Source organism: Pygocentrus nattereri, chromosome 23 (genome assembly GCF_015220715.1).
Source record: "Pygocentrus nattereri isolate fPygNat1 chromosome 23, fPygNat1.pri, whole genome shotgun sequence".
Lineage (NCBI taxonomy): Eukaryota > Metazoa > Chordata > Actinopteri > Characiformes > Serrasalmidae > Pygocentrus > Pygocentrus nattereri.
Genome location: NC_051233.1, coordinates 27357707 through 27373007, shown reverse-complemented (window position 1 = coordinate 27373007; position 15301 = coordinate 27357707). Strand labels below are relative to the sequence as shown.

At 41.1% G+C, this 15301-nt stretch overlaps 1 protein-coding gene across 3 annotated transcripts in view; it reads right to left on the bottom strand.

The window, feature by feature from the left end:
- The window catches only part of slc12a9 (solute carrier family 12 member 9), a 19734-nt gene extending 4433 nt beyond the window's left edge, over positions 1–15301 (bottom strand). The window contains exons 1-13 of one of the 3 annotated variants that reach the window (XM_017700436.2): positions 15188–15301; positions 13396–13643; positions 13162–13296; positions 11491–11628; positions 8658–8957; positions 7933–8040; positions 7169–7280; positions 6576–6733; positions 6331–6413; positions 5931–6055; positions 4203–4395; positions 3752–3926; positions 1689–1835 (exon numbers count right to left, since the gene is read on the bottom strand). In XM_017700436.2, the coding sequence (XP_017555925.1) occupies positions 1689–1835; positions 3752–3926; positions 4203–4395; positions 5931–6055; positions 6331–6413; positions 6576–6733; positions 7169–7280; positions 7933–8040; positions 8658–8957; positions 11491–11628; positions 13162–13296; positions 13396–13591 (1870 nt within the window). In that variant the 5' untranslated portion in view covers positions 13592–13643; positions 15188–15301. Of the gene's footprint in view, positions 1–1688; positions 1836–3751; positions 3927–4202; positions 4396–5930; positions 6056–6330; positions 6414–6575; positions 6734–7168; positions 7281–7932; positions 8041–8657; positions 8958–11490; positions 11629–13161; positions 13297–13395; positions 13644–14770; positions 14986–15014; positions 15076–15187 lie in introns of those variants that run through there. The other 2 variants (XM_017700444.2, XM_037533339.1) reach the window with 2 other exon arrangements.

Sequence of the window (15301 nt, the reverse complement as noted above, 5' to 3'; positions counted from 1 at the left end):
GCTCCTGCACTCTGAATAGTTTTCACAACTGCTGCTGAGGCTTCTGTGCAGGGGACATGCTTCCTTCTTTCATTGAGTGGAGTTACAAGTGCCTTTCCTAGCTGCTCTTGTTCTGCTTACGAGACACCCAGGTGGGGTTGATCTCTCTCCAAATCACAAAGGCATTGTAGGAGGAAACAATGATGTTGTGGAAGATGACCAGGGGCCAGCGGGCAGTCATTCTTCTGCAGCTGTATGTTCCAATCACCTTATCTAGGTTGTCCACACCTCCTTTGTTGCGGTTGTAGTGCAGTGTGCTCAGAAGAACTACATTCTTGTTTTTCTTTGGGAGGTAGGAAACTAGAGTGGTGGTGGGCGTGAAGGCAAACTTTGAGGAGAAGACCTCTCTCTCCTTTGATGCAAGCAGTGCAGGTGTGAGCTCAGGCTTGTTCTTTCGAACTGTACCAACCATGGTGATCTTCCTCTTCAGGAGCTGCTGTCCAAGTTCATCAGAGGTGAAGAAATTGTCACATGTCACATTGTGAACCCTCCAGATTTGTCATCTCCAGGATTATTTTTTCTATTGCTGGTCTGATAAACAGGTAGAATGTAGAGACAATGTCATGGGCATGAGAAACGGCATCCCTTGTGGGTCCTGGGGTCATCTTTATGACGTTTTGTTCTGCATGCCTGCTGTGTTGGTCATATGCTGCTGAGGACCATGTTATTTTGCCATTTTTTGAAAGGAAAGTCTCTCTTTCAGCTTCAGGGTTTTCTTCTGAAGAAGAAGATTCACCATGCTCTGGGTTGTATTCCTCCCCATCTTCTTCCTCGGATACATCCTCCACTTCCTCTTCTGAATCAGAGTTGTCTTGCTGGACATCTGAGAAAATCAGCTCTACAGCCTCTTCAACACTATAACGCACACTCATGGCTTCAGCACAGACAGAATTCGTGGTCCTGTTATCTGCAGCACCTTTATAACCTCTGGAAATAAACAGGTGGTCTTCTGAAGTCTGCGAGAACACCACCTGATTTGCCTTGTTTACTTCTGCTACTGATTGATCTGAGACACAACTAAAACATTGTAACATTGTGTTTTGTAAATAACTCTGTGACCTTGATTTCAACTCTATTTGCTTCACGGGTCATTTTGACCCGAAGACCACCTTTGTACCTTTTTTTGTACAGCTTACATGGAAATGTGAATAAAAGCAACATTTCACTTTTTCTACTGTTGGGGCCAATCTAGGAAAAGTCATAAAATTTCAAATTAATAAAATAGCATTTAGTGGATTTTTTGGGGGGTTTTAACACAGTGGCGGGTCATTTTGACCCGAGGACAACAGAATATGACTTACTGTGAGCTATAAAAATGAGGGTAATGTGGCTAATTTTGCTAAGAAATAATGGAAGCTTATAATACTCCAAACAGCACAAAAGCAAACTGTATGCCTAAATCATCAAACTCTGCTGTTCAGTAATGTCAAATAGACTTGTTTATATGGCTTACATGGCTTGACACTGTATAACATACTGTTATCTATAAAAATGGACAAAAGTACGTCACATACATAAACACATCTTTGAGCCTGAATTCTGTACAAACAGCAGTTACTCTGACATTATAAAATCAAGCATGAGTTTACTGGCATTAACGTAGAGAAAACATGTCAGTGTGCAAAGGCTTGTGGGATGTGTAGTCTCACCCAGTCCAGTGATGCGCAGTAGATGTTGAGTGCCCTGCCTGACTGAGGGAGAAAGAGTAAGATCCACAAATGCCTTTACATCCAGCTTATCCACCAGACTCAACCAGAAGTTATAATGCTGCTGAACAGGGTCTGTCGGCAGCATGTCTATCAGGAGACAGAAAGAGAAGCAGAGTTTTTATTTAAATTCAACGCTTTTCAATACATTTAATATTTTAAAAAAATGAACTTTATTATATTAACAACTATGGCAAATTTTATACAAAAGAGATTGTTCGAAAAACCAAACAATATTTGTTCACCCTTTCCTGCAGTAACAGTCTTTACACTAAACGCTGGAACATTGCTGTGAGGTTTTGATTGCACCAAGGCAAAAGAGCATTAGTGAGGTCATGTGCTGACATTAGATGATCAGTTCTGGATCACAGTGACTCATACCAAGCATATTGGATGGAGCTGCATCACTCCAGAGAACGCAGTTCTACTGCTCCACAGTCCAGTGCTGGGGGGGCTTTATACCTTGGCACTGAGCATGGTGACTTTAGGCTCATGTAATCTGCTCCAGAGCCTGTGTCAGCAGTTGGGCCACCTTAAAGGGGAATTCCACCAATTTTCCAAAATTTCTGCATAATTTAATAGTTACAGATGTAAACAAAGTCAATCAGAAGAGTTTGGGGTGAAATGCACTGTTCTAGATGAACTAACAGTCAGAACTGTTTATAGTGGTGGTGATAAGAACCAGACATCTGAATTTTAACGTCTCTGAAATCTGATCCAAAAAAACCTACTGCATGAAATGGTTATGAACATCATGACTGATGCATGAGGCAGATTTATTTATGAACCTATACATGGCGGAGACCTACACATACACTGTTGTAAGACAAAATGCAACCCAAGCAAAACTTGTTTTTTCACCATTTTACCATTATTAACATTACACATCAAATCTCAAAAGACAAGCAGCTTCACTGTTTTGTAGACAACATAGCCCTGCCCCATCACCACCACGGTAAAGCAAGTAAAGCGTGTAGGTTTCTCTAAAATGCATCACTTCACATCAAACCACTCTAAATGACTTTTCTTGTTTAAATCAAGTAGATAAAAGACACATATACTATGTGTGACCTCACACTCATAATCCCTCTTCTCAATTTTCCACTAACTGCACTTTTTCCCTTCAGCATGTTTGTCTTATGTCCTATAGCGGTTCATGAGTGACCACAAGACCTTTGTCCACTGGATATTTTCAGTTGGTGGACCTTTCTGAATTAGTTAAATATACACAATGACACTTTTCAACCCAGCGTTTAGGCATCATCTTAGAATTTAGCAACTATAATAGTAAAAATATTTTCAGGCATCTTATGATGTTGCCTCTAAACATATTTTTTGGACCTGCAGGAATCCTGCAGTATTTATCAGTAAACAATCGTCTCCACTCTGCTAAATACAGCCTCTTCCAGTGGAACAAACATGCTAATCGATAATTATATACTGCCCTCTAGTGTTCACAAGAATCAAATCATGACCAACAGTGTTATTTAGGCATCCTTCCTGCAAAACATGTGAGAGAAATGAAGCTATCTTCTGACCTGAGGATGAATCAAGAGAATCAAGTCTACGCTGAAGGTCTCCTGACTTCTGAATCCCGAAAGCTGAATTTCTAACACATGTCAACATCAAAACTAAGCATCTGAGTGTGTCCTATTAGAGTAAAGTGGGTGGCGAGAGGGAGGGGCTTATGCTGTGTAACCGTCTCCTCTCAAGTGACTGGGCACATTATTTTCATAGTATACAGTCCTATAAAAACATGTGAGCATCCCTGGTTAAATTAAATGTGACAATTGAAACGAAGTTAAAACATCCTCTAAAGAGAACACAGGTAAATATAGAATGTTTTCTTCAAGTTTCAATGCTCAATTTCTATCTATTAAATTAAAAAATACTAGCAATTGTAAAATGTTCACTTATTTTCACTTAGAAAGTCAACAAAACAAGTCACCTGAAAACACATGCATATGACTGCAATATTAGAGCTCAGAAGAACCGAGATATTTTACCCAGGTCTCCGAGCTGCACGTGTCCTAAGATGAACAGGCCTCCCTTCTTCAGCTGGTTGACGAAGCTGATGAGCTGACAGGAGGAGCGTGGGTTGGACACCATCAGCAGCACCTGTGGCCTCCAAAACTTCACATGATCCTTCCGCGAATCCAGCATCAGCAAATACTTACGTACCTGTAGGACGAGGGTCATGCATAAAAACTTCATTTCTTACCAAACAAATCTGAATACGTCCAAGATGGCATCCACACAGGGCTTGGGATCATTCAAAAAGTTTTGATAACAATACCAATGACTTCAAATACTAATTCCAGAATGGTACTTTTTACTTGCTACTTTCTTTCAAAAACAAAAAAACATTATTACTACAATAAAAAAATAATAAATAAATAATATAACACGTAAAATAGTAATTATTTTGGTATCAATTCTGTGAGTGAGTGCATGTACCTGGTGAAAGATGAGAGCCTGGCTGATGTAGCCCCAGCTGCTGGTGGGTGACCTGTAGTGCAGGAAGAGCAGCAGCAGCAGCAGCATCACAATACTGGCTGAAGAGTAAACAGCATTTATCACAAACATCATGACCAGACAGCTCAGCATGCCCAGCAGACACGTGTGCCACGAGAAGAGCTGGAATGTAGGCCTGAGAGAGAGAGAGAGAGAGAGAGAGAGAGAGAGAGAGAGAGAGAGAGAGAGAGAGAGAGAGAGAGAGAGAGAGAGAGAGAGAGAGAGAGAGAGAGAGAGAGAGAGAGAGAGAGAGAGAGAGAGAGAGAGAGAAAAATAGAGAAAGCAAGACAAAGAAAATGTTGACAAACTTCTCATCCTTTAAAGAGAAAAGTAGTGCTTTTGCAGGACAATGCAGTACTGCGTAAAAGTTATTCATCTAATTTATTTGATCAGTAAAACACTGGAATAAATACAAGTAACATTAACACAGAGGTATTTATGCAAACAAGTATCTTATAATGTCTTACAATTATAAAATTGTCGTTTACCATGTGATCTTGCGTTTCTATATAAAGTCTAGCTCTTACCTTCCGGCTGAAATGAGAGAAAGGGGATTTTCTAACGTTGCTCCTTCACTCCTAGTAAACTGAGGAATGCAAGACTCTTAAACCAACTATCTATTAGAGGACATCATCCCTGTGGAGTTATTTGTTTCACCTGTTCAGAATCAGCACTTGGCGGCTGTTCTAACTGAATGGGGAGAAGAAGCTGCTTCAACTTGTGTTTTCTCATCCCTCTGGTAACTGACATGTTCAGGTGATTTTTCAAAAATCAGCTATTTTATGTATTAACACAGTAATTTAATACTTGTGCAATGTCAGCATATTGTCATCTTTCACCCAACCACTATGTCCATCATCATTCATTAACCTCTCTGGGAAACTAAAGCGAGGAACAAACAGGAGATGAACGCATGGAAAGGTGGAATGGAAAATTCTATGGCAGTGTTTATGTTCATAGTTAAAATGTTTAGGATTATTATAGATTGTATTAAGCAGAAGTACAGAAATCTAATCAAAATCACATTTAACATGAAATCTAACTGCATTCCATACACAGCAAGTATTATCTCATGTATCGTATCGAAAAACATTAACATGTTTATCATGACAACCATAGTGTGGATGAGTTTACGTACTACGCCCAATTCCCATTAAAGAAGAGTTCCGAATATCAGGTTACCATTATCTGCTGAGTTGCCAAAGACTTTTGCCTAGCACTATATATGTAGCGACAGTGAACTGGCAGTACTGTGGCAAGAATAAACACACCAGACTCAAAACCTGATCCCTTTAAATTTGCAGCATCTGCTGTTTTTCTTCCCCAATTACAACTCCCAGCACCAGCTAATTGTAGGGAGAGTAAAAATGCACTGACCTGCAGGAGACAAGTCAACTGCATCAATTTTAGAATAACAGAATTGATTATAATTCTTTCTAATAAAGTTCAGTGATGGACTCCTCCAGTCATTTGCGCATCCTTTTCTTCTGAACTGCATCAAAATAACCCAGCTGAATCAGGGTGAACTATGACAATTCATCATTCACTGGATGGATCATTTTGTAAAGAATCATAATCGAACCACTGTGAGGCCTATCAGAGTCACACCACTGTCTAACTGTATTAATGTATGTTCTGCTCTGCTGTGAATGCAGCAGTGCTCAGCTGTACCTGAAATTGGGAGCAGAGGCCCACTCCAGCGCCAGGCAGGCCAAGTCCACTGCAGCGTACGCCAGCAGATAGAACACAGTCACCAACTCTGCGATCACATTCAGCTGACCTGCAAACAATGTGCACTGACACACACACACACACACACACACACACACACACACACACACACACACACACACACACACACACAGTACTGTCAGAACAAAACCTTGCATCTCCGAAACAGTAACTTTAACACTAGAGTGTGTTCTTTACTTCTCCTGTAATGTAAGTAAATGGAACCAGACCCCCCCCCCCTCCCCAAATGTGTGAACATTTCATGATGAATGGGACATGCTCCAAAATGCATTACATAAATGTGTGCACGCACGCACATCCCTATTACAAACACCCTTACCTGTACCAGCACCCAGGTGTACAGCACAGAGACCCAGGGGTTTCCTGAACTGGAGGTGATGGCAGCAGGGGCCAGGGGCAAACCTGAGACAGACGGATACAGACACAACATGCAAAAAGGCACAATAACAGTTATTCATAATTTCTCCAAAACGCTTTCTATCTTTAATAAATATAACATCACACAAAGACTTCAATTGATTTCCTGCCTTTTATACACACACACACACACACACACACACGCACCAAAGAGTTGGTCGACGGCAAGAGCATGGAGGATACGGGATGCTCCGATCAAGGAACACATCGCCGCAGACAGAGACGCACAGTAAACACCAACAATCACAAACGGAGGCCATATGTTTATACGCTGGAACACAGCATAGTCATTAATCAGAAACAACCTGAGAGTGAAAGAGTGAGAGAAGAACAGAACAAAGAGAACAAGACGTAAATTTAGATCCATACAACAAAAAACCTTAACACATACTAATAGAATCTTCCAGGGCCCAAATCTCATAAAACCCAATTGTTCTTTCCATTTTAATGTGTTTAATGCAAAGTACATCAAAGCAGTATATACAGTCCATACATGGAAAAATGAACACATAACATCGTAGTTAACATATGACAAGCGCAATATAAGCACGTGCTCTTCTCAATTGCTTCTGGTATGAAGGCCTATTTCCACCAGATAGGGGAAAAAAAAAAAAAAAAAAAAACATCATGAAAAATTGTTTTGTCAAAATGAGAAATCAGATTTTTTTTGTGCTTCCCAAAATATCACAAATGCTATTAAGCAAAGACTAAATAAGAACTGTTAGAATTATCTGACTCACCTGTCACAGGTGGAGCTGAGGAGGAGAAAGAGGAGGACGTACACGACGAAGGCGTACAGCACAGCTATGATGGTACCTTTAGGGATGGCCACACTGGGGTTCTTCAGCTCACCTGGGTGGGGAAAAAAAAAAAAGTCTATTTAAAATTAAAAAAAAAAAAAAAAAAAAAAAACCAACACACAGGCTGCAGAGCACATCCAGCTTACAGTAAACAGAAAGAGCAGCAAAGAAGGACAGTACAAATGATTTGGACATGTGAGCCACACTTGGAAATGCAAGCTCATTATTTGAAACAGAGCTTTCCCAGACTGTAGTTTACTGCTTGGCAAAGTATTCCTTTAAAAAGTGGGTGGTGTGTTTCAGGTTGTTATCCTGCTGAAAGTAAGGGTCGGCAATATGATGACATTTAGTGATATCATGATAAATTTGACATTAGGTTACAGACTAGGAAAAGCATATAAAGAACTTCATTACACTTCACTAGCAGTTAAATTGTCACCAAATAAATCAAATAAATAAAAATAAAACTGCATCCGTCTACCCCAGAGGTTCCCAGCCCTGGTTCTAGAGGGAACGGGTATGTTGGCAGCAAGAGAAAAGTGCCGTGCAGAACCACGGTTGGGAACTACTGGTCTGCCTGAATAGTTTATAGAGCTAAAGTAATCATCATTAAACATTTACGATGCTCCACAGTACAGCATATTCATACCTCTGTAAACACAGTTTAAGAAAGAGGAAGGTTAAATCAGGAAGAGTGTGTGTACCTGACATATTGGCCCCTGCCATAATCCCAGTGCAGCTGGTGAACAGCACAGCAAACACAGCAGAAAATGACATCATCTTGTTTGTACTGTAGTCCAGAGAGTAGCCCGCTAGAAAGAAAGGAGAGAAGAAAAAAAAAAAGAAAAGAAAAAGATTATATATATATATATATATATATATTTATTGTGTTGCTCAGTACATCATAGTTATAATTCATATTGGTAGCAGAGAACATCTGCTCTTTTTTTTTCTTTAAACCCGATTTTCTCGCCAATTTAGTTGTCGCCAATTCCACCCGTTGGTTAGGCCTCCCCCAATCACATGATGCTACCAATGCTAGGAGGGTGAGGCTAGCACAGGCTTCCTCTGAGACCTGTGAAACCAACCGCCACTCGCACGTTGTCACTGGACAACCGAACGCGCTCGGAGGAAAGCGCCAACTGAGTTGAGTGATGGGTGGAGAAGCAGGGCCATCCTACCCACCCGGAGAGAGCGAGGCCAATTGTGCTCTCTTGTATTGTGGTTGGAACTAGGCTCTGAAGGAAGGTAGCTCTCCAGGACCAGGGTTGGAGAACACTGATCTAAAGCCATTATGAAGTTTGCATGGGTTAAGAGCATTCCTTTTTTCATCTGCACTGTTTTACACCAAATGATTTAACTTCACTAAAAATAGTTAAACTGCTTGTTTCCAAATAAAGTATATTTTCTTTGCTTTTGTGTGACTCACGTCCGAGGTTGTTGGCGAGTGTGCTGCTGTTGAAGCCCGTGTAAACGCCATGTATAATCGTGTGGTTGTGATCCAGCATGTGTGTTAAGTTGAAGTGGCGCGGGCCGACTATCAGCGGGCTGATGAGGATGGACAGCACTGCCACAGTGACCACAATCAGGGTGATGAAAGAGGCTTTGGCATAGATGTGAGCTCCGACCAGACACACCACCAAACACAGCAACAGCAGCACAGACGAGTACAGAACAGAGAACCAGTAACCCTGAGGGAGCACACGTATACCCTGCGCCATGCCCACCGCTAGAGAGGGAGAGAGAGAGAGAGAGAGAGAGAGAGAGAGAGAGAGACTAATTTATTAACAATCTTTGGTTTAAAAACACACCTACTCTTGCTTCATAATTTTTAAGAAAGTGTCAAAAAATTATCATTATTGGTGTAGATATCAAAACATTTACAATAATACCCAGCCTCAGTAGACACGGAGGCAAGGGGGAAAAAAGGGAAACAAACAAACAAACAAACAAACAAACAAACAAACAAACAAACAAACAAACAAACAATCAGCCACCTGTTTCACAAAGCACAACCAAGACAAGATTGACCAATTTCAGCTTCACAAAAACTGCTGTGGTTAACTCCTTTAAGATGGCTGTTAACAACTTCCTCTGTGAACCCGGTCTAAATATTCAAGCTATGATTATTGGTATAAATAACATGGAAGTATGACATTTGCACTAAACCAATCACTTCAAACAGGGTTGAGCGGCTTATTTCTTTAAAGAAGGAAAAAAAAAAATACACTTTGTTAATACTTAGAAAGCAAAGCATTTAGAACTGCAAAATCAACAGTCACTACTTCCACTGTGCTTTCTGGGAGTTATAACTGCACTATTCATTTCAATGCACTGCAATTTGTGTCATCCACTGAAAAAGAGATATTTTTCCATGTGACTAACACCACAAACATGACCAGAAAAAAAAGTGATCTGAGAGGGGCTCATCTCCGTCAGAGGATTTCCAATTTGTAAGAAGCTCAGCCCTGATTGGTCCAAGAGCTGTTTACAATCCAAACTGTCCTGCCCCAAAGTGGGTTCTGCATGTAGCTTCTTAAAATGACCCAATGTCATGAGAGAGAAAATCCAAGGTTAGATCAAACTAAGCTTAAAAAGGTTTCTTCTTAGCAAGGCATCCTGCTTCATGAGACACGGCATAAAAGATGCATTACTATTACCGTTGCAACTACAACAACAACTACAACTACAACAAGCTTTCCTATTATCCATCTCTGCGAACAAATGTAAAAAATATTCACTGTGCAACTAGTTACATAAACAAATCAACATACTGTGGATGAAGAAATAACAGTTTCTTGAAACAACAGGAAATGTCGTAAAAGAATCCTCAGTTAAGAGTCAGTGGTTTAGTCTCCCACATGCATGTGTGTGTCATGTATGTAAAAAAAAAAAAATTCAATACAATGATACACATATTTAGATATTAAAAATGGTTTGTATGCGCGCACACACACACACACACACACACACACACACACACACGGCCAAAAGCATGAGGATGCAAATACTAATTATTGACTAATTTTTAGCCACACTAATTTTTAATTGTGTATAAAAATGAAGCACATAGCCATGCAATCACCACAGATAAACACTAGAAAAGGTCATTCTACAGAGCTCAGTGGCATTAAAAGTGGCACTGTTATAGGATGTTTCCTTTGCATGAATTAAGTTTGTAAAATTTCTGCTCTGCTAGATCCACCCTGGTAAATTGTAACTGCCATTATTGTGAAATGAAAGCATCTAGGACTATCGGCACAACATCAACACAAAAACTGTGCATCAGGATTTTCCTAAAATGGGTTTCATCCACTGAGCAGCTGAACCCAAACCCAAACCCAAAGTCACCTTGCACAATGCCAACTGTCAGGAGGATTGGTGTAAAGTATAGTACCACTGGGCTGGAGCAGTGAAAACAAGCTATCTGGAAAGATGAATCACACATCACACTTTACATATAACTTATAATAACAACCTCAACAACCTGTGAAAATCTAAAGAATTAAAAAGATTGGAAATGTGAAATAAATTGAATCTATTTGGTACATAAAAGACAATACAGTGGGGAAAAAACGGATTTAGTCAGTCACCAATTGTGCAAGTTCTCCCACTTAAAAAGATGAGAGAGGCCTGTAATTGACATCATAGGTAGACTTTAACTATGAGAGACAAAATGAGGAAAAACAATTCAGAAAATCACATTGTCTGATTTTTAAAGAATTTATTTGTAAATAATGGTGGAAAATAAGTATTTGGTCACCTACAAACAAGCAAGACCTGTAACTTCTTCTTTAAGAGGCTCCTCTGTCCTGCACAACATACCAGCAGCGGTGTGTGCCAAACTTGTAAAGACTTACAGAAAACGTTTGACCTCTGACATTGCAAAAAAAAGAATATATAACTAAGTATTGAGATGAACTTTTGTTTTTGACCAAATACTTATTTTCCACCATTATTTGCAAATAAATTCTTTAAAAATCAGACAATGTGATTTTCTGAATTGTTTTTCCTCCTTTTGTCTCTCATAGTTGAGGTCTACCTATGATGTCAATTACAGGCCTCTCGTCTTTTTAACTGGGAGAACTTGCTTTAATACTTTTTTTCCCCACTGTAAATGTCATGCTTGGACCTCACAGGAACTCACAGAAACCTCCACAACCGAACAGTTGTTCATACTCTCCGTGATGAGACAGGGCTGCTCTATAAAAGCTCTATATAAAGACTGTACTGACCGTCACAAGATCTGACTCAGTGCCCACCTGCATCCTGACCGAAAATGTTCAGAATCGCCTCCACCAAGCCGAGCACGTAGACCCCGCATGCACACACCTTCGCCAGGAAGAACATGAGGCCGATGCTGCCACCAAACTCCGGGCCCAGAGAACGACTGATCATGACTGATGTCCACGGATTAAGGATATGTTCAGCATTTCAAGTCAATAAAACTTTAATTTACACAATCAACCAGCCATAACGATATAACATGCACAAGTCATGTAGCTTTCACTCAGGCGGTTCACTCACTAAGAGGTTTCACACGAGCGTTGACAAAGTCACAAACTGAAGCAGTGAACTCTGACAAGCTCTGAAAGTTCTAGGTTTAAGTAGAACAGCCAGTACACTTTCTAATACCACATGAACACAACAGAAGACGGAGCCTTAAACTGAAATGAAACGGGGGATAGTGGCTAGGTGGTCTTCTGTAAGGTGGGCAAGTTGGAAAAAAAAAGCAGGGGGGGGGGGTGGTTCCATATTTTTTATCCATAAAACTATCACTTTAAATACACACAGCACACCGTTGCTGTTAGAACAAAAAGTCAAATCTCACTTTACAGGATAAAGAAAACCAGAAAACCATTCTGAATGTTTAGCGTTAGATACATTTGCTTTTTCTATGTAATTTTTGAACACTACTGTTGCACATTTATCAAGATTAGAAATGAGCAGATCAGAGGGACAGTGAAGGTGGAGCAGTTGGAGATAAAGCCAGAGAGGCCAGGTTGAGATGGTTTGGACATGTGTTGAGGAGGAACAGTGGATATATTGGGCAAAGAATGTTGGAGATGGAGCTGCCGGGTAGAAGGAGAAGAGGTAGACCTCAGAGAAGGTTTATGGATGTAGTGAAGGTGGACATGGAGATGGTTGGTGTAAAACTAGAGGAGGCAGTGGATAGGGCAAGATGGAGGCAGATGATCCGCTGTGGCGACCCCTAAAGGGAGCAGCCGAAAGAAGAAGAAGAAGAAGAAGAAGAAGAAGAAGAAGAAGAAGACTGTTGCACATTTATCATGAAATAACCACACAATAAAACCTCAGTCCACCATGCAGAGGGCGCTGGTGTTAATCACTAGAAGTTTTGGCAAAATAGACACATTGAATCTGCATCTCAGTGGATTCTTTTGATAATTCCATTCTTTTCTTAACTCTGACACACTGAATTCTCTGCTATGTCCTGAATGAATCCACAGAGGCAGATCCAACCATCAGTCTGAATTAAAATAGCCAAGTCAGGTCAAATTTAAGTTTTTCATTTAAGTGGTTCGTCTCACATGCAGCGCAGGTTTTCTTTTAAAAATGTATGAATCAGTCTTTGAAGTTACGTGTATATTGTTTATGCTAGGTATACAGCCACAGTGTCTGCTGAGTGAAGCACATCAGCACCATCAGATATAAATTTATAGCTGCAATAAGAACTTAACAATTGTTTGGGGCTGGAATGAAAGATAAATTGGAAATATGTAATTTACCACAATCGAGACCCCTGCAGTAGACCAAACTGGCACATGTCGACATAGTTCATATGACAACATGATAAAATGTATGAGTTCCCTGGTGATGTGACGATTTTCCAACTACTAGTTGACAGGGACCATCCGACTATCACAACAGCAGCACCGGCTCCATCCTAATGAATAGGATGTTGTGAAGGATACAATAGGCTCCTCCACCCTGTACCGCCCCATTGGTGGAAATGGCACAGATCGACAGGATTGTTAAGGAGATGATAAAATAGGCCACGCCCAGCATGAGCAGACCATAGAGAAGACCTGCATGGCCTATAACAAAACCTGCAACACAAATTCATACAGTTTAATAGAACTGGACAGCAAAAGAACCGCTTACTGAGTTTCCCCCAAAATGTACTCGGTGCAGTCTTACATACTCACCAGTGCGCAGGAAGATTATGATGCTGAACATGGAGAGGATGGTGGGCACTATCACCCCGAAGAAGGTGTTTAGAGTGCGGGGGTTGGCTTTGGAGGAGCTGTCTCCAGCTGCTGAGGAGCCCCTCCTGGAGTCTCCATTATCAGCCACCATGCTGAAGATCCCATGGGCCAGAAGAGGGCTGCGCTCACATGCCATGACCGGGAAACAGGAACTTCTGTTCTAACAATCTTCCTGTTGCCGTAAGAAGCTGTAGAGGCAGTGAAAAAAGGCTGCTTTAAACCCACAGCTACAATTTACAAATAGGTTTGATAAAATATCAAATGGTCTAGAGTGATGTTGAAGATACAACTGTACAAAATTTCATCAAACAGTAGATGTTTGATTTTTGCAACACATTTCAGATCTTCTATTGTTCTCTAAAAACAAAAGTAGTCCCATGTGACCAAAAGACTGATTTTAATATGATATATTAACTAAAAACTCACTTTCTGCATCTGAAATACATCCACAGAAAACGTACAGTTTCAGACATCAACATTAACAGCATAATATAGACAAAGTGCAGGTCACAGTCAAACATTTGGTGTAGTGTAAACTGTTGTTATAGTGTACACAGCAACACCTCTGCCTACTAGGCTGTAGACTGGTATTCAATCCCTCACCTGGGCAAGCGCCAAACACTATACTAAAAAGAGTCCTTGGGCAAGACTCCTAACTCTACCTTCGCCTATGGGGGCGTCAAATTGGACGACCAGTGCTGACAGTCGTGACTTGAGCAAGACACCCAACCCCCATTTGCTCCCCGAGCGCCGTGGATAGGGCTGCCCACCGCTCCGGGCAAGTGTGCTCACTGCCCCCTAGTGTGTGTGTGTGTGTATTCACTAGTGTGTATGTGGCGTTTCACTTCACAAATGGGTTAAATGCAGAGGTGAAATTTCCCCGTTTGTGGGATTAAAAAAGTATCACTTAACTTCAAACCAAATACAACACATAGTCCATCAATCTACAGAACCAGTTTATGATCCAAAGCACTATTTTTAAGCAAGAGTTTGTGGTTGTATATGGAACCACTGGAATAGCATCTAAGAGCGCGCTGGTAATATTTCATTAATTTTGTCGGGAAAAATGTCAAGAATGTAACACTGACGTTAATGACGGTCACATGTGCCTCCCTATACGCCGGCCTCTTAGGAGAATTTACCGTTCCACCTTAAACGATACAGCAGTTACAGTCTGGCGTCTGTAGATTTAAGGTGGAACGGAAAATTCCAACAAGAAGCTAACTTCAGCGTCGCGAGCAATGTAAACATAGTGCTAGATAACCCCTTAAAGGGGCTGCTCAACATCTGTAGCTGATGCCAAAGTCAAACTAACCTGGTTTTAGTCTTAGACACCTGAAAGGTCCGAAGCTAACGCAGCCAGAGCTCAGCTGTGTGGAGCCTTGGCCGTGGGGAGGTGATGAGGGCGGGCGCACTAAACAGCCCGAAGCTCTGGAGATGTTTCAGAAAGCAGGAACTGACTCAGAATCAGGCAGTCAACAAACTCTAGGTAGTAGGAGCCTGTGCGGCTTCGGCTAGCACGAAATAAGCTCATAAGCCAAACAAATAACTGCTAATACCGTAGTAGCTGGCAGAATTTCAGGAAGGTTTGCAGGGCATCTTTGAGGGCAGCGTGGCACTCTAAAACACCTATGCTCCGTTTCAGTTCCCAAAATAAAGGGAAAGAAGGAGGCACCACGAAGGTGCAGACACACAGAGAGACAACAATCCGAGCTGAGGAACCATCACCTACCTTACAATCCTCTAACAAAGGACTTTTGTAGCTAATGTGCGATGTCTGTCCTTCAGCAGCATCCCCTCCGGTCTGCGTGGTTTGCGCTGTCAACGCCTGAAACTCCTGTTTAGA